The sequence below is a fragment of the Diuraphis noxia genome, unplaced genomic scaffold, assembly GCF_037042655.1.
Source record: "Diuraphis noxia isolate RWA-SAM2 unplaced genomic scaffold, SU_Dnox_SAM2 contig0002, whole genome shotgun sequence".
Lineage (NCBI taxonomy): Eukaryota > Metazoa > Arthropoda > Insecta > Hemiptera > Aphididae > Diuraphis > Diuraphis noxia.
Window position 1 is genome coordinate 60,299,809 of NW_028301712.1, and position 27,583 is coordinate 60,327,391.

The 27,583-nt window shown below is 24.5% G+C and overlaps 1 protein-coding gene across 2 annotated transcripts in view; it reads left to right on the plus strand.

Annotated features, from left to right (window-relative positions):
• LOC107164781 (uncharacterized) overlaps positions 1 to 27,583 on the plus strand; it is a 142,774-nt gene that overhangs the window by 86,135 nt on the left and 29,056 nt on the right. The window contains exons 1-2 of one of the 2 annotated variants that reach the window (XM_015512728.2): positions 21,069 to 21,298; positions 21,510 to 21,656. In XM_015512728.2, the coding sequence (XP_015368214.1) occupies positions 21,513 to 21,656 (144 nt within the window). In that variant the 5' untranslated portion in view covers positions 21,069 to 21,298; positions 21,510 to 21,512. Of the gene's footprint in view, positions 1 to 21,068; positions 21,299 to 21,509; positions 21,657 to 27,583 lie in introns of those variants that run through there. The other variant, XM_089219993.1, reaches the window with a different exon arrangement.

Below are 27,583 nucleotides of genomic sequence, written 5' to 3' on the forward strand. Positions count from 1 at the left end.
CACGCTTTTAGTCTAATTATATGTAACACTATCAATGTAACAATATAGAAAAAATGTTTGTGTTGAGAAATTAAATATTGTATTTTTTTAATCGTTAAGGATACCGTACACTTTTTTTTAAATTTCAAGTCTGAAAAATCATTGTATTCGAAAAACAATTCTGAGTGGAGACGGTTTATCAGTCTAGGATATGTTATACTATATTAATTATATTGTTATAATATTTTAAAAAAAGTAGGTCAGCATTTCAGTCGTTCCTTCGGTCCTCGGACAGAATAGTCTAATTTTACTGTATTCGATTTGAATGCAATGATTGCAAATTTCATTATATTTATAATGTATAACTATCATTTAATTTCCCTCTATTTTTTCATATTATCTGTACAAGTAATTTATTTAACAAGTCACAAGTTCACAACTCACAATAAATGTATATAATAAAAACTGTATAATTAACTAATACCTATATTAATAGTTATCTCATAAATTTGCATGATACAAACTTTGCCAAACTTTTATTTGAATGTTTATAAAATTGAATAATACTATTTTACTTTGTACCTATTTTATAATTTAAAACCGTGATCTATATTATTTATACTAATATGTATTGATAACTAATAATTTAATTGATGTCAGTTAAAAATTAATACATATTGAATGTTAGATTTTATAATTATTTTACTTTGAGAAATTTTCTTAGAATATATTAAGTTAATTTAATTATCATTAATATAAAATAATATAAATATAAATTTAATCGCTCAAATAATATTTACATTTAATCTTTATAAATTGCACTTTATTATTAACCTTATAAATGGCACCTACTACTTTTGTTTTGTTTTTAACGTTAATATAATTGAAAAGTATTTCTTACTTTTATAAACCAACTTATGAAGTTTATAAATTATTTCATAGTTGAGTTTTATTATTTTAAATATAATTTAATGATTTCACTGCCAACAATAATAATAAATTAGGTACTTATGCTGGTAATTTTATTTTTATTTTTAAGACTTTTTTTGTAATAAAATCTTTTTCTTTTCTAGTATAACAACTAAATTGATAGTCAAACATTAAATTTAAATGTAGTGAATAGTTAAAAGACAAAAAATGACTGTGTATTACTTTTTTTATGTCATACAATATCCTGGTACATATAATATTAAAATTGTATAAATAAACAATTTCAAAGTAAATAAGGTAATAAAAATAAAATATTACTTATGTAATTATTCAAATGTATCTTATACTAGAAAATATATTTTATTCTTTAATCTCCTTAGATTAATGGTGATATTATCTAATTTAGAAGTTTTATATTTTATTGTAAATTTATTATAAAATAAAGTGTAATTATAATTCAATTCTTGTTATTTTACTCTACTGGTAATATTTTGTGTTTTATAGACTATTCGTCAAACATTTTCAAATTCATTTTTTTTTTTAAATAATAACTTTTGATACTTATAATTATTTTTTTATTTATTAGAAGATATATAATACAATTTATTTATCATGGGTAAGCTTATCTGGTGTCAGTCTTCGTGACAGCTTTCTTGTTCCCATTTCCTCGTCTACTGTGTTAAGAAGCTGTCGAACGTAATATAATAAATATTACTCGTATTTTTACATAATTTAAATTTAAATTACTGTCGGTTATTATTTAGCGAAATTGATCCATCAATACTGAATACAAGTATAACTTGTCGCAACTGAAATTCAAAGGAACAATCGAAAATGTTTAGTGCGTAAATTTTGCAGGTATTTGCAAAGCTGCAATAATTGGTAAAGTACTTTTCAGAAAACTACAATTCCTTAGTTACACTCTCAAATTTATACTAAACAATAGTTTTGAAATATTATATAATAAACTATTTAATTATATTGATTTATGGTAAAGTGGGGATGCGTTACCCTGGTACCACAAAAAGTTTTTTTTTAAATTGGTACCATGGTTTAGTTACTAATATTCGTAGCTATTCGTACCCTTCACCCCGTTCCCAAAAAATAGTTTTTCCCAAACGGGTGCTAGCGTACGTTACATCGAAATAATTTATGGTAAAAAATATCAAAATCAATACATTTAAACTTTTTAAATAATTTATTTTCAAGAAATTGCCTTTCTGATCATCATACAGGATACACATAAAATAGAATTTGTCTTAAAACACAAATAAATTTACGGTCAGCACTCTCTGAACACTCTTGATATGAAAATTATACAGTGCCATACAATTAAAAAGTACGTATAAAAAGCTTTGTCTATTGGCGTATTGGTATTGTGGCTTATAAGTACTGATTTATATTTTTATCTACCAACAAATCACTTATGGTACTTTTAATCAATAATATTTCAAAACAAACCACTAATACTTTATATTATATAATACAATAAATTAACAAATTCGGTACTTATTTGGTTTAAATTTTGGATGTTAATAGTAAAATCATATAATTAACAGAACGTGCAAATATCAACAAATTAATAAGATGCACATACCTTGTTTGCCTATCACTTTAAATTTAGTTCTGTGAAACAAAAGGAAATTATTATTTTAGATGTCTTAAATCTTCTATCAAGTTTCGTTTGAGAAATGGATTTTATAGTATTTTAACCATTATACTATCAGGGGTCGGCAAGTAATTTCTATTGAAGTCTGTAAGATTAATATAATAAATAAATGAGGCTTGGAGAAAATAATTTTTGTCGAATGTTTTTATTTTTATAGTATTTATCTATATTATTATATAATATGAGGACAAACAAATTGTAGGATATTTTAGTGGCTCAGTTTTCTGCCTACTACGATCAGATTCGGACCGCAGTTCGCCAGTGCCGACCGTTATTCTGTGTAATAATAATAATACAAATGCCGATCATTGTTCAGCAGTTTATTTATAGAATATTACTAGCTTATAAAACTGTATGAACAAAATACATTTTTAATTGTAATAAAACTGCTTAAATAGTATAACCTAACCTAACCTATGAAATTAAATAAGCATCAAAGATTACAATACACCAATAAAATGTTAATATCTTAAATGTTAAGATAATTACATAAACAAAAATATTTTATTATCATTCAATATTTATGCCAGTTATACGTAACAGTTTTAAACCAGTTTAAAATCTTATAAGACTTCAAACGTAATTATACAAACACTAATTAAATTTGATTTGTATTCGCAACAAGTGTTGACTAGTTTTGTGATTGGTACTAACAATACCATGGTAAGGCTAATATTTTTAAAAGAATCCTTATGGATAAATAGTTGTATTTAATTTTTCGAACCACATTAGGTATTTACTATTTGAAATGTCAGTTAGTTTTAGCCGTGTCGTAGAAATATGGGGTCTATCAATAATGCAAAACATCGTACGCACACAACGCTGATTATGAAAAAAAAAATATACATTCAAAGATACGTGTTTCCATTAAAATGCAAAACTTTAGTTAGCCAACAAGTTGGTAAGATCGTGAATTTCTGCAGGGAAAATTAATTGCATCGTGGCGTGCATGCATTCATCTTGCCTACACAGTACGCCGTATTGAACTTGTGTAAAATAATAAATTATATAATTATTATTAACAAACGTTGATAACTTTTATCAAGTTATGGCAAATGATAAACCATTGCAATTTAATCGTATTTTGACTTCTAGTTAAACGTTTTAAATTGTTGAGTTGCTTGTACAAAAATTGTATATCAATGATTGATGATATTCTCAAATTTATTATGATTATAATTATACTAGGTGCATTTTATAATTATAACAGTACATTAATCAGAATAAATTTAGTTTAAAGTAAGTAAGTGTGCTATGTTTATAATTATTTATTTTATTTAGTGGAAATTTCAGCATCAATGGCCCTGTGAACTGTAACATAAACTATTTGCTTTAAAATTATCAATAGCTTTTTATCGAGCTTAGAAAAACTTTTTCCAATTTTCTGTCTAAAAAGTTGTATTACAAAACTTTTAAAACACAGCTTATAATCACAATATTTGTCATATTTTAGTACGAAACTTAAAAAAAAAAAATGTCGTTTATGTTAAATTAATATTACACAATATTATACGAGTATTATTAATACATTATTCTCAAACCTCGTATAATATCTAGTTAGTAGTTTCTATAAGTTTCATCATTTTCTTTTACCACCTAAATTTCTATCAACTGAATTAGGAAGTTTATTTTTATAAAGTTTTTTTTTAATTTTCAATTTTCCATTTTTTCCCAGATTAAGACAAGTATCAAAAAGTACTGTACTGTTTTAACAACATTTTAATACATCTTGTGTAACTGTTTCTGTGCAATCAATAACTAATTAACTATAGCAAATAAAACGAGTTTAATTAAAAAGTTTTAAATGTTTCACAAAATAAAAATAATCTCATACTTCTCTAGTAACATTATAAATAAATAAAATAAATCTGAATGAAAAGCAAATTTTAATTTTTAAGTATCGGATCAAAATTGGGAAATTTATTGGAAACATAACGTTTACTTTTGTTTTTTATGCCCAAAATGTATATAACTATTATATCAGTATCGATAAAGCAACGGAGATTTGTCAACTATTAACGAAGTTAAGCCTACAATAAAAAGATAAACCAAAGTTCTTGAGTAGGTTTTCAATTAAGTTCAACCATACGATCTTTTCAAAACATTAACCATTTCTGATAATCAAAAACATTTAAGATAAACACTTGATTGTTTTTTATTTGAATGATTGAACTGAAATCTTGACGGTTGTTGGTTGAAACAGTTTTAAACAAAATAAATCACCTAGTCGGTATCTAACTTTTTTGTATTATTTTACATTATTAACTGCATCTAAAATACTACTATAATTATATCCATTATCTGATTAATAAAATATAATGATGAGCAATGTTCACTCCACAATAAATATAAGTTATATTTTATGAAAAACCATTTATTTTTAGTAGTCTCTATTGGAGATGGAATTTTTCTATATCAACATATTATCAGAAAACTACAATACAGTTATAGGACCAAATTAGTTTCATGTTTATTATATTCAGTGTGTTTTGTTTTAAATAATCAATAAATGAACTATTGATACCATATATATTTATATACAGTGTACACTAATTTAATAAACTTAAATAATGCATTCAAATTTTAAATGAAAATAATAATTATTGTGGTTTTGATGTACATGATATAATATTAATTGAAATTTTTTTTAATGAGTAAAATTATATTGTTACAAGCAATTTATTCATTTAAATAGATAATTTTTAAGTATATTTATGAACCCATTTCTTATACCACTTGATGTCATATAGTAATACAAAGATATTTTTTTCCGTAAAAACCACATGGTTTTACATAAACAAGGGATTTTTTTCATAAATATAAACCAAAAGTTTAACCGGTAGTTTAAAATTTAATTAATCTTTAGCTTCTAATAATAATATTCAATGATAATAATAAGGTGGTATAGATAATATCAAGATATAATAATTTGAAAATTATAGGTATAGTAATCAATAAATAAATAGTAATACATTTAATTTAGGTATATTATTATTTGTAAAAAAATAAGTAATATATTTTATAATATAATTGTTATTCTTATTTTATTCTTAGTTATTTAAATTTAAATTCAGATACGTCAACATAGTTTTTTTTTAAACATCTGCTTAACAATTGTCTTTATAAAAGTCCAGTTCTCATTTAAAAATTCATTTTCGGAGTGATAAGAAAACACTTTCTAAAATGGTATAAAAAAGTGTTACAAATGATGAGCATTCTTGGTAAATCACCTAGTATATAGTATATACTATATACGTATACCATATTATTTTACGTTGATTGAATTGTAAGGAATTAAAAATATAAACATAAAAGTAAATCTAACAATACAACTTATGAAAATATGAAGTCATATATTTACATATTTAAATTTAAAATTTATGTTAAAACTATTGAATATATGCATATAAATAAAACTGTCCGAAATATAGATTTCCATCTAGTTATGAATGATGATTGACAAGTCAGTAAACTAATACTTTTTCGAATGACTGCAGATTATCTGATCCGTATTTTATACGCCAATACTAGTGTATAAACACTCAGAAATAATTATTAGGTTTTCAACTATATTTAAAATCACAAAAATCTTCGTTAGGTTAGTACATAATAATTTACATTATGTTCTATGAAGGTGATCACATTTAAACATTTATATATATAACATTACTGACAAAAAATGCATATGTCATACATTATTTTAATTTATATGAATTATAGGTGAAATACAAATGATTATTATTATGTTTTGTAATTGATTGACGTATTGTAAGGTATTAAAATAATAGTTATATGTACATTTAAATAATTAGTACTGTATTATTATTTCGTAAATGTACAATAATATATGCTTTTAAATTATATAAGTAGGTAGTAAAATAAAATAAGTACAAAATAATAAAAAATTATAATTAAAAAATAACAGGGAAAACAGAAAAGATTGTTGTTCAACTATATATACAGGGCGATTTTTTTATCATGAACCACTCATTATTTCAAAAAGTATCAATGTTTTTGAAAATATTTTTTTACAAAGTTTCATGTTGTTAAAAAAACAACGTTTTTATAAAAAAATTATATTTTTTAATATTTTTTATCCTTATAATTTTTTAAGTTTTTTACTTTTTTGAATGGCAACCTACAGTTTTAATTTCATATTCCAAAGCAGAATATTTTTCTAAGTATTTTGATACGTAAAAATCGAATTTTGGACGAGTAGTTCATGAGTTATAAGTATTTAAAGTTTAGACAAGCGGAGTAGTGGACAAACTTTTTGCGGGGTAACCCCGTACCACTCCACTCCGCCAATCTAAACTTTAAATACTTATAACTCATAAACTACTCGTCCAAAATTCGACTTTTACGTATCAAAATACTTAGAAAAATATTCTGCTTTGGAATATGAAATTAAAACTCTAGGTTGCCATTCAAAAAAGTAAAAAACTTAAAAAATTATAAGGATAAAAAATATTAAAAAATATAATTTTTTTATAAAAACGTTGTTTTTTTAACAACATGAAACTTTGTAAAAAAATATTTTCAAAAACATTGATACTTTTTGAAATAATGAGTGGTTCATGATAAAAAAATCGCCCTGTATATATTATATATTATATATAAAATGTATATCATTATATCTTGTATAAATTATTTTTAATTTCGTTTGTATTATTTGTTTTATTCTTGATGGGAGGTTGTTATATTTTCAGAGTCGTTGTAGATTTTCGAATACTTGACATAATCGGTAATTGCAGGTAGTTGATTTCTATTGTATAATGCACATTTTGCGGACGATTTCAACTTAATACAGTGCATGTTCGGTGGTTTTTGCCGCAGAGTAATCTGGGGAGATTGTTACAATATGTTATAGTGTGATCATTGTTTTGGCAGTTTAGACATTGAGCCATTGAAGTACATGTTAATTGTTAGTTGATTCTTGATTTTCCTATTTTAATTTTGTGTATCATAAATATTTATGTAAATAAATATACATATTGTTGTTTATTGCCGGTTCTAGATCATTAAAAAATAAAGAGTTGGTGGTGTTCTTGATGTTTTATTATGACTTATGTGCGTTCATAATTTTCATCGCAAAGAAACATTTTTATTCAAGTTCCTCTTTAATATACCTAGTGAAGTTGCATAATTGGAAGTTAATTTTCATTAAAAAGCCGATATAGTCTACTTTTTTTTTAACTTACAGCTTCAATATACGGTTTTTAATTATTTTGAGAAATGATGTTAGCTTTGTAAGTATTTGAAGAAGTAGTATTAAGGTTAGGTTAGGCCAGTAAACTTTTTGCAAGTGAATTCATTAGTTAGTTTTATTTAATTTTAAGTTTTTTTACAAAATTATTGGTAATCTAATATTTTAGATGACAATCTGTCATCAAACATTTTAAATAGTACGATGAACAGAACAAGCACACATTAGTATTAGAACAGTACGAATACCACTACGAAACTAACCTACATAACGATTGGAATTTTTGTTAGTACGTCAATAATTTTATAGTTCTGTTTCATACAGTTATTTAAAATAGGCATTAAAATAAAGTATCTATACTCGATTGTTTAAAACCATTATTTATTTTTGGTGATTATGCGAAGTTGGATAAAACTTGAATAGCTATATTTAGTTAAGGTATTTAAAAAAAGACAGAACCACGAATTATAGCTTTATACGATGATAGAAATATTTAGATTACCTTAAGTAGTTATTTTAAAAGACAGTTTTTGACTGGCTCAAAGTATAAACATATTTTTAAAGTACATAACTATATTCGTTTTTAAAGTAGGTACATCATGTGTACTTCTATAATTATTTGAATCGTACAAGATCGAACACGCATAATAAACTGACTGCAAAAATAAAGACCGCATTTCTATGATAATTGAAAGTTACGAAATACGGACAAATAGGAGGTTATTTTAAATCTTAAATCATCTGTTCATCTTTATTTTGTTTTTTTCAACATTACATCATACACGAACACCATAAAGCCGACTAATTTAATAATCAGCATAAGTTACCAAACATAGTCGGGGGCGTTTACAACCATTGCCCAGGGACAAATAATAATATATTATAGGCACATCTAAAAAACCTATTCCGTAACCAATTTGCCTTTCCAAATATTTGAAAATTGCACATTTTTTCCTTACATAACACGTACAATTCATTTTGATCAATTAACGAGAAATTAGTCATTTTTGATTGAAGAATAAAGATATTGATCCTAGATTCCTTCACTAATAATGACTAATGAGTTGTGATTATTAAATTATAAGTATAGTTATTACTTACATACGAACAATATTTACAGTATTTATTATTATTAAATGTTTTGTATTTTATAATAAAATACGTTGCCCTCTCGTAAAATAAATCTTGTGTAGAAGACTTTTTGAAAATTGTTAATTGTAGTATTGTGTATTATTAAATATGTATAGCTCGGTTCGTAAGATACGATTTACAAATGTTCAAATATACACTGTGATTTTAATGCTTACCTATCTGTAATTAATAATAAAATAATAATCATTACAATCGACATGATAACATTCAACAGTTAATTGAATTCACACTCAATAGTATTAGTACAAAATAAATTTAAAAGTTGAAATCAACTAAATTATGTTCATTTCAAAACTACGTTGAAAAGTAATGAATTTAATATAATTCGATTATAATTAAATTTATAAGTTTTAAACATAAGTACGTCTATCTGGAAACTAATTTTAATTATGAGTTGTACATATTAAATAATTAATGAGATTTTAATATTTTGTATCATTGATGGTGGAAGAAAATAGTGTGATGATATTATAGGCGAGAATAAATGTTAAAATAAGCACTAGGTAACTTATTTCATTCGAACATTTTACTGTCTGAAAGATTATTTCTCCCGTACTCTATGAACACTGCTTTATTTATAAGTTATAACTATTTGCTATCAGAAAATAATTTCTCTGAATTTCAATTCGTTCAATAAGACTCAATATTAAGTACCACCTTCAGTTTTGTATACCCCACGCCGATTTGCAGTACTAATATAATTATTTAATTTCAGTGAATTTTAATAAATCTACCTGTTACAATTCTATATTTAGTACTTATTGTAGAAATATTATTAATATATTATTTAGTATTATTACGTATATATTAATACACAAATAATGTTGATTGAAAACGCACATTAAATTTTTTTACCTCATCATATATACCACCATATAGATGTACAGGGTGATTCTTTTAAGTGGGTACACTAATTATCTCGAAAAGTATTTACTTTTTTCAAAATATTTTTTTCATGGTTTCAAGTTGTTAAAAAATTAACCTTTTTATTAAAAAATTATATTTTCAAATATGTTTTATCCTTATCATTTTTCAAGTTTCTTACTTTTTTGAATGACAACATAGAGTTTTAATATCATATTCCAAAGCAGAATATTTTTCTATGTATTTTGATTCATAAAAATCGAATTTAGGACGAGTAGTTTATGAGTTATATGTATTTAAAGTTTAGATAAGCGGAGTAGTGGACAAACATTTTGCGGGGTAACCACAAATGCCAATCCAAACTTTAAATACTTATAAAATTATAACTCAAAAACTACTAGCCCTAAATTCGATTTTTATGAATCAAAATACTTAGAAAAATATTCTGCTTTGTAGAATGAAATTAAAACTCTATGTTGTCATTCAAAAAAGTAAAAAACTTAAAAAATGATAAGGATAAAAAATATTTAAAAATATAATTTTTTAATAAAAAGGTTGGTTTTTTAACAACTTGAAACTATGTAAAAAAATATTTTGAAAAAAGTAAATACTTTTCGAGCAATTAGTGTACCCACTAATGAATCACTCTGTATATATAGTTTTTTTTTATAATATTCAAAATAGGAATTTCAATGATATATATACCATTTGAAAGACGTGCACTCCTGATATTAAATATACCTAGAACATTTTTGGAACTAAAATTTAATTAAATGAAATAGGTAATAAATTATTTTATTTAATATCTCTGGATTCACAATTAATTACTAATAATAGTCGATTACTTGTAATAATACATTTTAAGTAGGTCGTACATTCCAATAGATTTACATATTATAAAATTATTTTTTTGATAATTCCATTCTCCAATCTCCACAATCATAATTCTGTGCAAAAACTACGGCAATGTTTCATTAAACTATGTAAATTGATGCAAATATGTGTGATGCAATTTCAGTGATTTAAGTATTACAAATGTCCAAATATCCTATTTTCGATTAGCTATTTGATTAATTTAAATTATTCAGTTAATGAAATTTCGTAAACCAATTAATTTCTATATTAAAAACTAATAAATTATAGAGTAGATAATATGAAATGTAGTATACTAGTGCTGATTATCGTTTTTATAATAATTACTACCTATATTATAGGTATTATAGATCATATTATAGATATCAATACATTTATCTTACCTAAAAATTAAAAATTTCATTTAAGAAAATTCCATTGCTTTATCGTTGTTATAATTATTTTTTTATTATTGTTAGCTAAATCATAAAAAAAATGCTATAGTCTTTTAAAATTCCTATCAATGACTGTATAACACTTCCACGAAGTAGCCCACTTAAAACGTCCAACAATCGTAGGTATTTTATTTTGGCACAGTAGACCAATTAAATATTTTTACCCACGCCTTTAGGTAACGTTATATTGATTGCTGTTGTTATTTACCAATTTGAAAATCTATCATGATATTAATACCCCACTGGCTACTGTCAAATATGTATTATTCGTTTTAATGATATGAACTCTTGTGATTTTGTATGCATAATATAATATAAAAAGCATTTGAAATGTGTGATCAAAAAATATATTTTAATAATGCAATACATAATAACATATGTATTACGAGACCAATTTTTTTTCACTGTTGGTTGCAGTAATTTAAAATATAATCTTTATTTTAACTGGTTAAAGAGTGTAAGTTGAGAAAAAATTAATATTTTTTTAAATATTTACTCACCTAACTAGTAATTATTTTTTTAATTAACTTAGGAACTTAACTAGCGTTAAAAAACTTTTTCAGTGATTTTCAAATAATTAATCATGTTAAAATTAAAAATGTTTTTTTCCAATTTTTGGCTGTTTACATTATAATAATAATTGCGTCTATAGTGTATACCTTAACAGTTAAAAAAAAAAAAACTATTCAACACTATAAATATATATAAATAGACAAAAAAATACTCTTTATATGATCCAAGAATTAGGTAATTGAAAAGTAAATAAATTCTTTATAAACTAAGCAAATACTCCGTGTTCTTCTTTTCCTATTAAGAATGTAAATTCTATACTCTGTTCAAACTAAGAGACGTAGTCGGTGGTGACCAGTTTCATCGGGCCACAGTTAGGTAAGCAACACTTGTTAGTCACCCACTCCATAAATATTATCTGTATACCTGCCGAGTAGTATTACTATGCCACAAGTCAGCCGTCAAGTACGTTTCTTAACTTGAACAGTGTATATATGGTTTAAACTTTTTACAATTTGTTATTTAATATTCGGTATAATGACATTCAAAACCTTAATATTTTCATCTACCAATTTGAATCTTAAATTACTTTTGCAAGCACCGCTTTAAAATGTGAATTTTGTAAAATACGATCTTAGTGCGTACGTACATGGTTCAAGATATGGTCTTTTAGACTCTAAGTGAATCAGTTAGTGAGTTTGCCGTTTGGATGATAATTTCTGCTCAGAATCTTTTTCGGATAGATTTGTTTATCATTGAATTAAAACTTAACACATCAATTACAGTAACCTAATCAAGGCGAGGTACACTCAAAACCTACTATATAGCAAAAGGACATTCTTGTTTTTTCTAAAATGTATGTTTAACACGATAGTTATGTAATATTATCTTTAGTTACATGTTTCCAGAAATATTCAAGACTTAAATATTTGATTTTATAAATTAATTATAGTACCTACCCCTCTATTTACATCAGACATTCTCGTTCTAATTAAACATTTTACCTATTATTCCTAAACGAATGCTTGATAAAAAATAAGGTTAAAACCTGTTTAGAATTTGATGTTATATTGCCTCAAATTTTAATAAAACGAAAACGGTAAAATTTAACTATCTATCTCAAAAAGGTATAATAATATATATGATATAATTATAATATAATCATTTCGGGTAATGAGTTATTAATAATAAAATTATCGTACTTAGCATTTTTTTTAAAGTTAAATTCGTAGTTTTACAAAAAAAGTGGTAACTTTAAAATAAAAATACTATTGTCACTGAAAAGTTATTAATATGTTAGGACTGCTAGGAGTGTCATATAATATGTAATATCTATTTGTAGCTTGTAAGTCAATATGATTTTATACAAATTAAATAAACTATTACATTTATCACAATATTGGTCAAAAAAATTTTTTTTTAACTTTGTCATAAAAAAAGTAGTATACAGTAATAGTATTTATTATAGATAATATAATAGGTATAGTATAATATATAATATTAAGTATCTACACTCAAAGGAAACAATTCAAAGCTAACGTGTTGAAATAACAGATTAAAATAAAAATTTAACATTTTTAATTACAATATGTTATTAGAATTATACCTTATAGGTGAAACAATTGTTGTTTTGTTATATGTTTTAAAGTTAAAAATTGATAATAGCTTATTTTACAAATCAAAATTTATTTTTAAACATTAAAAATGTTAATAAAAGAGTGAAAGCTTCAAGTAAGTTCGTGGTTTATCACATGTAGTTCATGATTTCAATACCCGTTATTTTCAACAACCATAACTTCTACGAAAGTATTCCAATTCGAATTAGAAATGATACGATCTGTATAAATATTGCTGAAACTAGTAAATAGAACTATAGATTTTCCGATGATTTATATTATATGGAGATTAGATCAAAATTCTAGAAGTCGATTGAGATTAAAAATATATATATATACAAAAAGTCGGAGTAAAATATAATGATAAGAAAATGTAATTTTAAAATAATGCAAAGTTTAAAACCAATACATTTGTATAGCCTTATTTGTTCAATATGATAATATTTATACACCCATAATTCGGTGAAAATTTCCAAATTCTTTAATATTTTATTTCACAACATTGCATATTATAGTAAAATTGTATATAATACGATTGGAAATATATATATATATATACATATATATATAGTTAAAGCTATCTAATTCAATGATATTACTAATAAACAAAGATTAAGAAATCATTTAGAAATTGGTTATTTTTTGTAGGAAATAATTATAGGTAACTATATCTATGTACAAAAATGGTTATGTAATTGTATAAATATATACTTGAGGGATTTACCAAGCTTGCTCATATAAATTATTTATTTATTCAAATTTTTATTTTTTTGAAATGATATTTTAAAAATCTTGTTTTTTTTTTGGTACTACTTTTTGTGTTATAACAATACAAACACTATTCTGTTTTTCAAACAAGAAAAACCTTCTTATTTATTGTAAATTATGTAGTGAATAGTTTTTTTTTGGAAATTATGGTGAACATAATTCAAAATTAAAACGAGTAGTAAGTTTCTCAATTATTATTATTCTATATTCTTATAAGATTATAATCCTTAAAAATGGTATAACAATAAATTAATACATTATAATACAATTTTAAAATCACCATAGTGGCATTGAAAAATATACTTATCATATAGTTTAAGAATGTTTAATCTAATTTTCTAATTTATTACGCGTATTATTGTAGTTAAGCACCTAGTCAGTTATTTAATTTTCAAAATGGTTTCCAATCAAATAAACTAATAGTTTATTATAATAAAAAAAAAAATATTAAGATGTTGCAATAATTCACTTTAAAAAAATAAAAAAATAAATATTACCTATTAGGTAGGTATTTCGAACTATTAGAAACTATAGGTCTCTTTCCATTTTAAATTTAATGAATCCGTGTCTCCAATATTACACTAGCAAGGTACGCGAAACAGTAGCCTAATTATACGTATAACCTGCTTTATTCTTAAATATTGCAATTTGTGCTTTAACCCATTTATTTTTATGTACGTTTATATTTATGCGTTTAAGTTACAATCTCACAAAACAAGTTGTAAAATATACAATATTGTCTCGAAAAAAATAAACAAACAAGCGTTTTAATGGGTATGTACATTGTACATACTTTGTAAACTTACTACAAATGGACCAAAGGTGAATCGTTGATTTGGTTGTCATACATAAAAACGTATTAACTCCAGCATGATTTAGATTATTATACTGGCAACCAACTAGATGCTCCACTTGAAATTGTTTTGTATTCGTACCGTACACAAAACGACTATTTCCGTTTTTGAACTTTTCCATGAGACATAGTGAAAAATCAACATTTTCCGCAGTGTGTTATTTTGCTTAAATTTTCGTACGCTGCACAGCGTATGTGTTAGGAAAATAAAGCATTTCCTGTTAAAATATTATTATTGTTGTTGTTGTGTTTGAGATAGAGAAATGAAAGAATTGAATCCACGACGGATACAAAATAACATTTAGGTTGTATTTTTGCGGCGTACAGGACTAAAATAAATTAATATTTTTACTTCGGACCAAATGACGGAAATGTCGTCAACTAATATGGCAGCCATGTTTGTGGAAACAAAATATTATCATCAGTCTAACGATGTTTTTAAGGCGCCTCTATTTTTGGATTAAACTATCAATAACAAACGTGTAATATACAGTGCACACTGAATTTTACTGTAACCTCTTTCAAAAATAAATATAAATTTATTTTGCACATGATTCGGTATTATCAATTTCATAGTATTTGATTTCCCATATTATTAATAAGCTTATAGTAGACAAGAGATGGTTAGTCATACTGAATATATTGAATTGAAGTTAATAATATTTAAACATGAAATAAGTAAATAACTCGAATCGTATATACTATATATATATTATATGAGATATTAATTTTTCTTTAATAAATATTTCGTATTATTTTGTATTTTGTACAACTGAATAACGTTTTAATAATTTTTATGTTGTAAATGTAACACACATTGAGATTAAAATATTGTCAATATAATAATATTATAAATCATAAAAAATTCCTTAGAACATGCAATTACTTTTCAACAATAACACACCTACTTATATTTTGCCTACACAGCACCAGCATATTGTTTATAGTAATAAATTAATTATTAAACACAAACAAATTCATTTAGATAATCTTTATTATTTATTAGCTTTAATAATTATTACTTTGATCCCGGTAAACGGTAATTTATTAATTTAAAAATTACATTTTTAAAATATATTTTAGAAACCTTGTACCTTTTATGATTATATAATATTAAATTTATTATACTAGAATATTACTATAAAGTAATTTTACAGTTATAGTACGTCGCACATAGTTTGTTTTATTACCACTGGTAGGTATAATATTGTTTAAATATAACAATACCTACGTGGGTACACAATTTATTACATTTGAATATTTTGAACACTTGCTGATTCGAAAATTTATAATTTTCTGAATAAATTCTCAACCATGATAAGATTTTATTACATTTAATTATTTGAGGAGCTGTAAGGTCATTTATGCATGTTATTAAAATCATTTATTTCAGAAAATAATATTTTGTTTATTATACACTGCGTAGTACAGCTAATTATATTAGAGGAAATGATATAATGTGAATCATCCGATGTTTTTAGCAAAGATTAGTTTTACCTGCCATATTATGAGTACACAAATAAATTACTAATAACCAACAGCTAGGTAAATGAAATTAAAAAAATACCGACAGATTGTTTCAGCTCAAAATCTTTTTTTTTATGAATGATTTATCAATGAATTAAAATATAACACATCCGTTACTGAGTCTTACTGAATAATTATGTATAGGATACACTTTTACTGACTCTAATTAGTCTTATTTATTTATTTTGCTTGCCATCACCTTTGAGTGAGTATTTTGGTGGTAAATTTGATTTTTTTTTATGTGGATTATATATATTTTTAATTTTTAATTGTTTTGGTTTTTTTAATTAATTGATTTATCATACAATTTTTATTTACATGAAAAAAGTTTGAAAATGCATTTAGATAACGAGTTCATCATACTACACTTACTCATAGAAAACTAAATATACAATAGTACTTTACATAAATTAATTTTAAAATATCCTTATAAATAATAGAACCTGACACACAGTCCTCACCCAGAATCATAGTTCTTACTTATTCATCATTGAATTTAAATTTAACATATTATTCATTACAGTGACTTATAAGGTTTGATATATGTATACTGGTATGCATTCAAAATCTACTATTGGTACAGTGATGGAGTACTGGAGTGACTTCTCCAGTTATTTGTATGTTTTTAGTAACCACTAGCGTAAATATAATATAAGTTTTTATATTCTTATATTTGTCTGTTAAAATATTACGGTAAATGGTAAATTTTTTGTTGTTTATATTTTACGTTGTTGATTTTGAAATTTTTGAGAGATAGAATATCAGGTCCACATCGTAAAGCTCGTTAAACTTTTTGTACAAATCGTGAATAAAAAAATATGGTTATTGTGGCAAACAAATCCAAAGAAAAATGTTTCATATTCAATTCTTCTTTCCGATATTAAACAAGTGTTTAAAGAAGCATTAAGATTATTCATGTAAGCGAATTTTAAAAATATAATAATAAAAATATATTTTTATGTAAAAATTGGATGAATGATTTTTGTAACTAAGCTATTTAACTTGAAATCTCATATTACAAATATTGTATTTTGTAAGTTTTATATTTCAAGTATTTATAACTGACACACTACCACAGAATTATAACAAAATACTCGTGAATTAATCAAATATCAAATTTAAATAAATGTAAATAATAAGTAATATTCATGATTTAATGCCTATTGTATACAATTAAATATTTTATTTATTGTTTAGGTTGAAGGTTTTATACAATTTTAAAATGTGCACAACACTGAACAAAAAATATTTACATAGCACGTGTAAATTTAAATTAAATAAATAAGGTATTTTACAGTAAGGTAAAATTAATTTATAAATGATTTTAAAAAAATGATTCAACTCCTACATATTATATTTTAACTAAAAAAAAATTAATCTTTTAATAAACAATAAAAAGACTTGATATAAACCTAATATACAAATGTATAGTATCTAAATAAAACTATGTGGACTTTTACACACTAAAAATTTAAAATTTGAATCAATGCGTTATTAAAGGGGAAAAGAGGTGGGTGGATGACTACTCGTATTTGGTGAATCGTAATCAACAAAAACAACTTATTGTATACACTTTAAAATGTTGAATTATTTAAACTCCTAATATTGCACGAAACCTGAGTACAATTTTACAGTTAAATAGAAAATCGTATGATTAAAAAAACAAAAGTAAGTACATTAAATTTATAATAAATGTGTACATATATTTTGACTAGGTACCACTATTGAAATACCCAAACAAAATGTATAAATTAGGTACAGTTATCGTATCCAGATTTAAAAATTAATACTATATAGTATATATTTATACATATATGAATTTTGGTTTGAATGAAATTAAAACTCTGGTTTTCGAATTTCAAAATCGTGTTTCTAATTTCCCTACTGTTATTAAAAATAATTTGTCTTTTGTAACAGTCAACACTGGATTTTGAATTTAAGCTATTTTTCGTTATTAAATTATTTATTCATTAATAACTATTCAAAAAATATTGTTTTTGGCTTAAGCCGAATTACCAAATGCAATAAACGATAGGTTTAAAATCACCGGAACACTGTCGGGAACGGGACTGGATGAGTGTGATAAAACAATACTCGCATGATATATATACTTACTTTGTATTATATAATTGTAAGTGAATCAAACTGGTAACCACATTATTAATTTTCTAATTTTGTAAATTAAATTAATTGTCATCGATTACGTATATAGTTAATATTTTTAAAGCACTAACCATTGATGGAATTTTTTTTTTCATTCAACCAAATCGTAGTAATAGCATCGTAGAATTATGCCAACTATAAATTGCAGTTTTCACAAGATCCGAAATGAAATTAATATTGTTACACACATAATATATTATATATGACTACATACAATTTTACAAATACGAGTGGTACGACACATGTTGTTCATAATTCACACATAGACGTGCATCGTGCATAATACATTATTATTATGCATTCATAGTATTGCAAAATCATTATTTGATCAAACTGCAACATTATTAGATTTTAAGAATGAACGTCATTCATTTTTCAATTTCATGTCGTCAATGCGAAAGTTGATTACGCTCAAAACTAGGTAACGTCAATATTATTATTGAACATATAAAATAAAGGCTCCCTCGATACCCCGGTATTGGTATCCGGACATATTCCTCGTCACCGTGTTATTGGTTTGTTGGTGCAGGTTTAGGTACAGTTTAACGATTCTTAAAGTTTAATTTTTTTTATTATGGTATTTTAAAGACTCAGGAAACTGATACTTCGATATATCTACCTAAATTATTGTTTTAATTCACACGCATTAAATTACCAAACATTTAGATGTTAGAATACAAATGAATGGTGCACTGCAAAAATATAATAATATAATTGACTATTATAGTATAGTATATAGGTACTTAAAACTCGTCCTAATAACCCCAATAATATCGTCATATTCAGGAATCAGAAGTATGGCATGTACTCGATATTTAGAACCTATAGCATAAAATTATGAGTTATGACGTTTAGTCCAGTTAGATATTTGTTAAATGTCGTTTTAAAATAATTGGCATTCAATTGAATATGGTAAAATACTATTCATTCAAAAACCTATACCTCATATTACAATAGATCCCAAAAATAATAAGGACATTTTCTATTAATAATTTAATTAATTATTACACAAATTATACCTACTATAATTTATTATGATGATGTCATTAATTATTTTATGTATAAAACGAATGTAAATCGTTGTAAATTTTTTAAATAAAATGATTCACCTGAAAAGATTAATTTGTAATTTCGAATTTTTAATATGTACTTCAACATTTATGTACCTTTCCAAAATATTATTTTAAGGATGCAATTTTTCTTAATATCAAATATATTATGTGTCTATTCAGTACAGCTTATTTTTTAAGCATCGATCACACAGTCAAGTTGTCTTGTTTTTTTTAGCTACAACTTTCAAGGAATTCTTGTATAAGTACTACTGTAGTTCTTTATAAATAAATGTTCATCTAATTATGACTAATGTTTTACATTTCCTTTTATATTTGTCATAATTTCTTAGATTTATCTCAAAGTAGTGTATCCTAAATTATAATATTATGTCACCATATAGTAATATAATATTAGAATTTAAATGTAAATTTTTAGATCGTATATGTTATGTATCCTATTAAATATTAATATGGTTTATGCATAATTCACATGATATTAATGTTTTTTTTTTTTTTTACATTTACGCTGTACGTATCTATTCATATAAAGATAAAAAATAAATACAACTGCAAGTACGATGTGATGTAGAAACTAAAACCAAAAATAGGTCTATAATAATATATGACATTATTTTAGAAGTAGTTATTTATTTTAAACTTCACAGACATTATTTATTTAAACTCCAAAACAATATATTTTCAAACGTTCAAATAAAAATTTGAACACGGCATACAGGTATGTGCCGGTAACGGCGGTAACTCGATTTTCTTAGGAATAAAAATAAATAAATTAAATACTATACGTCTATACATTCATGAATATTCAGGAGGTATTTTCAGTGTGTGAAATATTATCGCAATACAATGTCTATTTATTTTGCAAAATTGTTTAGATGGTGTAAGCATTGTTAGCAAGATTGACTTTCATCATACCTGCATGTAGGAGAACGATCTGTCGATATTTATAGCTAGAACGATGACACACATAATAATAATAGCAATAATATTATCAATATCGTACGGTGGAGTATTATTATTTCGTATATGGTGGACTCGTTTCAGACCATGAATGAACATGCTTTCAAGGCGGTGACGACTCTAAGACCGTATGTAGGGTTGAATGTAAGGGGAGGGGGTAGATTGTGGGCACAATGGAATAACAACGTCGTCATAATATATTTTATTGACCTACGAGACACGATAAAAATGCGTAAGCCGTATGAGTGGGCAAATTGGTAGCATTAGGTAGTAGTTTAGTACAACAACTTATTTATACAACACAATAATAGTTGACAATACACGTGATATTGTAGACATCATATACATCATCATAATATAGTGGTGGTGATAGCGTGGCCGGCGCTGGTCGCGTACAACCCGTCGTGGGGGGTGTGGCGCTTACGGGGTATGACTCACGACCCGCATTGGCCGTTAAAGCACGTGACATCAGAGCAACGTTCATTCATAGCAGACCTTACCGTACACCCACTCGCAACCCCGTGGAGTACGGCGGCCGTCACTATAAAAATCTGCACCCGAAGCTCGCGACTCAAACTCTTCCGATCGCACGGTCAGTCGACGCTCGTGGTTGTACCTAAAGAAGACAATAATATTATAGCCTACGACTATTTAATATAATATACATTTACATATTATATTAGAAATTATTACGATTCGGCTTTCTTCCGTTGTTGCTACAGAGGTAGGTTTTTATCAAACACTAGCGGCGAAATCGCAATGATGATGATAATATAAAATTTTGATATCATATTATTATAATGTATTATTGTATGCGTAACCGAGCTAACCATAGTCTATAGATCCTCGAACCAAACAACTCTGATTTACGATCCGTAATTTTTTTTTAAAAACCCTTCGCACTTATTTTTTACTTTTTATTTTTTTTCTTCTAGACGATGGCAGGTAAATTTTCCGTATTGTTTCTCGTCGGATTCATGACCGCTGTGGTCGTCGCACCGTACATGATGGCAGAGGCGAGATACTTACCCACCCGAGGAAATGATGACCGGTTGACCAGATTGAAAGAGCTGTTGAATGATGTAAGTAACTATGATTTAAATTTATTAGTAGAAAAAAACACGCCGAACACGTTTCCAATGTTCGATTTAAATAGGTTCACCAAAAAAAGATTTATATATCTATACAAAATATGTAAAGTCTTTTCATAACTTACATAGTTATATACTTATATAATGTATTTTAATAAAGGAGTAGGTATATACAAATTCAGGTTTCAAAAATATTAACCTCATCGATTGAAAAATTAAGAAAAAAACGTTATGTTTTATGACGTATTTAAGTGATGAACTCTTATGTAATATATATATAATATATTATATATTTAATATAAATATACTTTATTTACTATAATCTTTCATATTTTCCGGAACTGTCTTTATAAGGAAATAATATGTATGTAAAATTTATACTATTAAATGACTTGTATTTTCTGAATTATTAAAATCATAATTGTTATATAATGACAAAAATTCTGTGTAATTATGGTATTCACATATAATAGGTTTTACTAAAAATGGTTCATTTAAAAATTATACTACGAACTAGTACAATTAATCTAAAACAAAAATACAATTTTATAAAATAACATAAATAATTTTAAATTGAATAATAATTATTAATATTGTAAATTTATTGATAATTTAAAAGAAATCTATTTTATAAAATTAACTAATAAAATTATTTTAGATTTAGATATGAAAATATTAAGTTATTTTTAATTTTTTTTACTATTGATGGTTTTTTGATGTTTATTAAATAAAATTCTGAGTGAAAATATTTTAACATGATATCATAACAATATAAGTTTAATTTATAAAGATAAATGTTATTCAAAAAAAAAATGTCTGACGAAATTAGTATAAAACAGTGAATAAGTGATTCAATAAAAAAAAATTGATACATTTTTTAATTCAATTCCACCATTTTGTCATTTCATCAAAACTATCAAAATCAAATCAACTCGTTTTATGATAATTTATGTTTATCGCTTGTTCTTATTTAAAAAAAAATTATTTAAGCCAAATAACGAATTTGACATTTTATACAAATAGTATATATTTTGTGTTAGTTAAATTTTTTTATTATTTCTATATAAGTAGATATATAATAATGTATATAAAATATAATAATAATATTATTTAGAATTCATATATTTGCAAATTAATAGTAGTATAGAAGTATAATGTATTAAATTAAAATTTAGTGAAATGTACGTAGGCTCATATTATAATAACATATAATATTTAAGCTATTTAAGTCTAGTCTCTATGCCAACGTTTCTTAAACTGTGTTCTGTGAAACCCTGGGGTTCCACGCAGATAACTTCAGGGTTCCGCGAAGCTTCAGTAATTTTTTAAAAATGTTTAAGAAAATTACTTTAAAATATCCATTATGGAAAAAAATACTTGTATATTAAATAATAATATATAAGCTATATGGAATAATCTATCAGATAACTCTGTTCAATAATCTATACTTCTACTTAATATTATAATTCATTTGCAAATAATCTTAAAAAAAGCTGAAAAGCTAAAAAAGTAGGGGTTCCATGATAAAAGTGGATATCAAAAAATCGTTCCACGGATAAAAAAGTTTAAGAAACGCTGCTCTATGCAATTGAAAAAAAAAATATGTTAAAGTGTTAAACGTATATTATGTGTTAAGTGTAAAACAGTGTATAATATTATACTATAACATAAGACATGACTAACTGTTAATTTATCAGCATATTTTTACCGTCATGAAAAATGATTATATTTAATGTATCCACACATGCAATGTGAACTTGCATTGTGTTTTAACAATGCCTTTATAAAAATGCTAAAAAACAATCGTTTATTACTTAATTACTGTTGAATGAATTTCTTTTTTTTCTTTTAGAATCTTTTTGAATTACTGTAATTTTTTTACTAATTAGTTTCCATGCAAATTAGTATAACAGGCAATCATAATACTAATTTTATTTATTTACGAAAAGGTTGAGGCACACATACAAAGATGTGATAATGTATATATATATATATATATATGTATGCAAATGTTATATTATGTTAATCCTTTATTAATATTCTACAGGGAGATAATATTATAAATAATAATATTGAATGGTCAAAAATTATGATTTGAGAACAAAAAATAAAATTTAATGACAAATCCAACGTACCATTAGAATTTTATATCTTAAAAAAATATGTTACCTAGCTATTTTATAAATGAAATTACACATGTGTATAATAAGCTGCATAATAATATTGTGTAAGTAAATTGCGATTTATCCACGAGTTTCGTACTTACAGTAGGTATGTTCTGTAAATTTTAATTGTCGTACAAAAATAATTTTTAATGATATGAGCTTAATTCGTAGATAGTAGTTTTAAATTATCATGAACATATTCAATTTTAATACTTATTAACATATATTACGAATTAATATATAAGATTTGATAATCTAGGTAATTTGTTATTTATGTTGCATTTTTGATTTTATCAAGGGGTATTTAAATAATTTATCAATTTTTCATCTGATGGAAGTTGATGAAGCAGTTAATATCGTGTAGTTATGCTAATTGAGAAGTCAAATGCACTAATATAATTCAATAACCAAAAAAATCCTGATTTTTTCAGAATACTGAGTTAAAAATATTTTTAAAAAGAGTTCCCTTTATAATCTACTATAATGTATTCTAATATAATCAAGCTCCACTCAAACTATCGTTTGCTGAATGCAATTATTTATATGCACCAAAATGAACGAATCAAAACGTGAGTATGACCGCTAATCTCTGTACACTGTAGTTTATTAACATGACAATTTGAATGTATCCGTCAAACAGAATGAGATATTTTTCAGAAGATTTGTCATGAACAATGCAAATTTAATAATATATTAGCCTTTGAGGGATCTAAATTATTATTAATAGTGACTGATTATAGGTTACAATGTAATACGTCCAATGGCCAATTTACATTTTTAAATTAAACTCCATATCCCTACACTACCGAACGAGAAAACTTGGCATAAATCGATAAATGTTTGTGATATTTTTTAATTATTATATACTAAATTCGAATGATCTGCAGTAGGTTGAATAAACTGGATAATTTCAAAACAAAAAAATAAAAAACTGTTAAAATCCGGTACACCTTGTAACTAATACATAATATTATTATTAATAATAATTATATATTAATACCTCACACATTTCTGTGGATGATACCTACATCAATTAAATAATACCACTGTTGTACTATTTTTATCTATTGATTTCTTTTGAATAAAAATAATCATTCTAGCAATTTGTAAAGTATACATGCAGTGAAAATTAGATAAATACAATTTATGTTAGGAAGTTTGATATTTTGGAAATTTACTTGTTCTTTAATTATTAATATACTACTCATATCTTGAATATTAAAACATCAAAATAAAGAAGTTAAAAAAAAATTATATGAATATATCCATATTATATCCATATTATCTATTTTTCTTTTTTTTGAAAATTATGTAAGAAATAAGAACTCTTGGCTTACACATTTGAAATAAGGATTTAATTTAATTATACATGTCAGTCCCTATATTTCAAGAATTATACGGTTGTTTTTGTAACTAAAATTTATTTATAACAGCAGTTTTTTTTTTTCTATACCAACCTATAATTACAATATCTATGGCAATTTTTGATCGTAGGAAAACCTCGATTAGCAAAGATTTGGCTAGCTCAAACACGAAATTTGAATTATGAACCCATTTAGAAATACAATACATAACTCTGAACGAGTGAATAAAAATGGTATTTCAATAAATTTAATTACATATATTTATAACGATATTTAACTAAAATAATCTATTGAACGGGAATAGAAATTATATTAAAGTAAATAATCATTTAGGTTTAAGATGATTTTATGGTACATTATTGAGTTCACTAGTTTACACATATATGTTGTAATATTTTCAAATAAAGCTATTGCTACGAAATACATTTATATTGTTTTCTACTATATGTTATATAGAAAATTTATGACTAAATGACCCGTAACTAACTCTAAGATGAGTAATGTATGAAATAATTTCAATTTGAATCCTGCATCGTACAGAAATGAATTTAATAGCTTATAACAATTTTTATACCAAACAAATAATAGTATACTAATGCTTGAAAAAACTGATTAAATTCTTTGAATATTAATAACAAAACATAATACAATGGTAGATTTATTAATTTTTACTACCTCACAATTGCAACTCACTTTATTGGTTGAAAGGTTTTAAACGTTTTTCTTATAATAGATTTTCTATTTAGATATATAATATTCTAGTACTATTGCGTTCCGTAACTTCAGTGTAGCAGTAAAAGTTCAGACTCACTATTAATAAGTAATACGAAATAACCATAAATTAGTGTAAGTCTAAATATCCATATTATAGTACCGTAATATACCGCATGAACAATAACAAATTAATAAAAATACGTCAGTCTATAATATATCGTATTCATACAATATTATTACAATTATTTTCTCGAAAGGACAAATTTGACATAATATTAAATTATTATACAAATCCATGAAGTGAATTCACATTAAGTTATTAGTCTCCAGCTATAGTACTGTATACATAATATTCCATTTTTAAAATGATCGTTCAAAATAATTTTGTAAAATTGTACATTGTCTCCAAACAATAGACATAGATGGTCAATTTCCCATCATGTAGGCAAGTTATTCAATCTCATTGTGTTGTAAGAAAACATAATAATAACTTTAAAAAAAAATAGTCACTACACTTTTTAATAATTTATAATATTAATTAATACACTTTAATAATTTTTTTTTTTTTTGTCAAGTACCTATATAAAAAAATTTGTGTTTCTGTAATACATTTACTTCATTATTAACGTGAAAGTTGTTTTAAAACATTTTTAACCAGTTAATTAGATACCTAAATGAGGTACTCCACTTTGAGTAAACACCCATATAATTGAACTTTAGACTAACAAAAACGATATCCGAATTAAACCGGTACCTATTGTAAAATTACACGTGAGAAAATCGTACATAAAATAATAGTGAACAAAAAATAAACAGTTAGAAAATATTTAATTATTTTTACTGACGGAAATATATGAAAAACGCTCCTTGAGACAACAGTTATATTAAATTAATAAAATACCATTCTTAGATAGACTAATATTGAAACATTTCATGAATTCACGTATTGATAATCAGATTATAGAAGCTTAGGTACCTATCCAGTAAAATTAACATATTGCAAAATGTTTATTGTATAGCAAAGGAATATAAACTATATATTCGGATAACTTATATTATTGAATATTGACTAAGCATCTTTAACTGTTCAAATTCCATTCATATTGGTTCCCGGTAGCTGATTACAAATATAAATTAAATACCTACATATAACAGAGACATGTTAAAATTAAAACAACATATTATGGTAAATATTATTAAATTTTGAATTTTTTAACATTATATAATTCTAATAATTTTTTTTTATTACAATTATTTACGATCTATACAATATAATTAGTGTAGCAATTAATAAACATATTTGATAGCAGTTAGTAATGTATTGGCAGGTATACTCAGCCACCCGACTTGATACTTCTTAAGTACTTACATTGGTGTATTTTTATTTTTATTATTATTTTATGATTTAATAATAGTATGCAAAAATTAAATTAAAATGAGTAAATAAGTTCATGGTAATAGGAATTACTTTGAATACATACAATAATCTATTAAAACTATTACAGATTTCTTTTTTTTAAAGATAGCATATTACTGAAAACAAAAATCTACTTAAATATCCATCTTCATATTATATAATAATCATACAATTTTTTTATGTTTGTGTCAATTTTTGAAAACTATAGAAACAACTTTATTTCTACTGTCTATGTTGATTGTCTTTTCTATAAGAAAA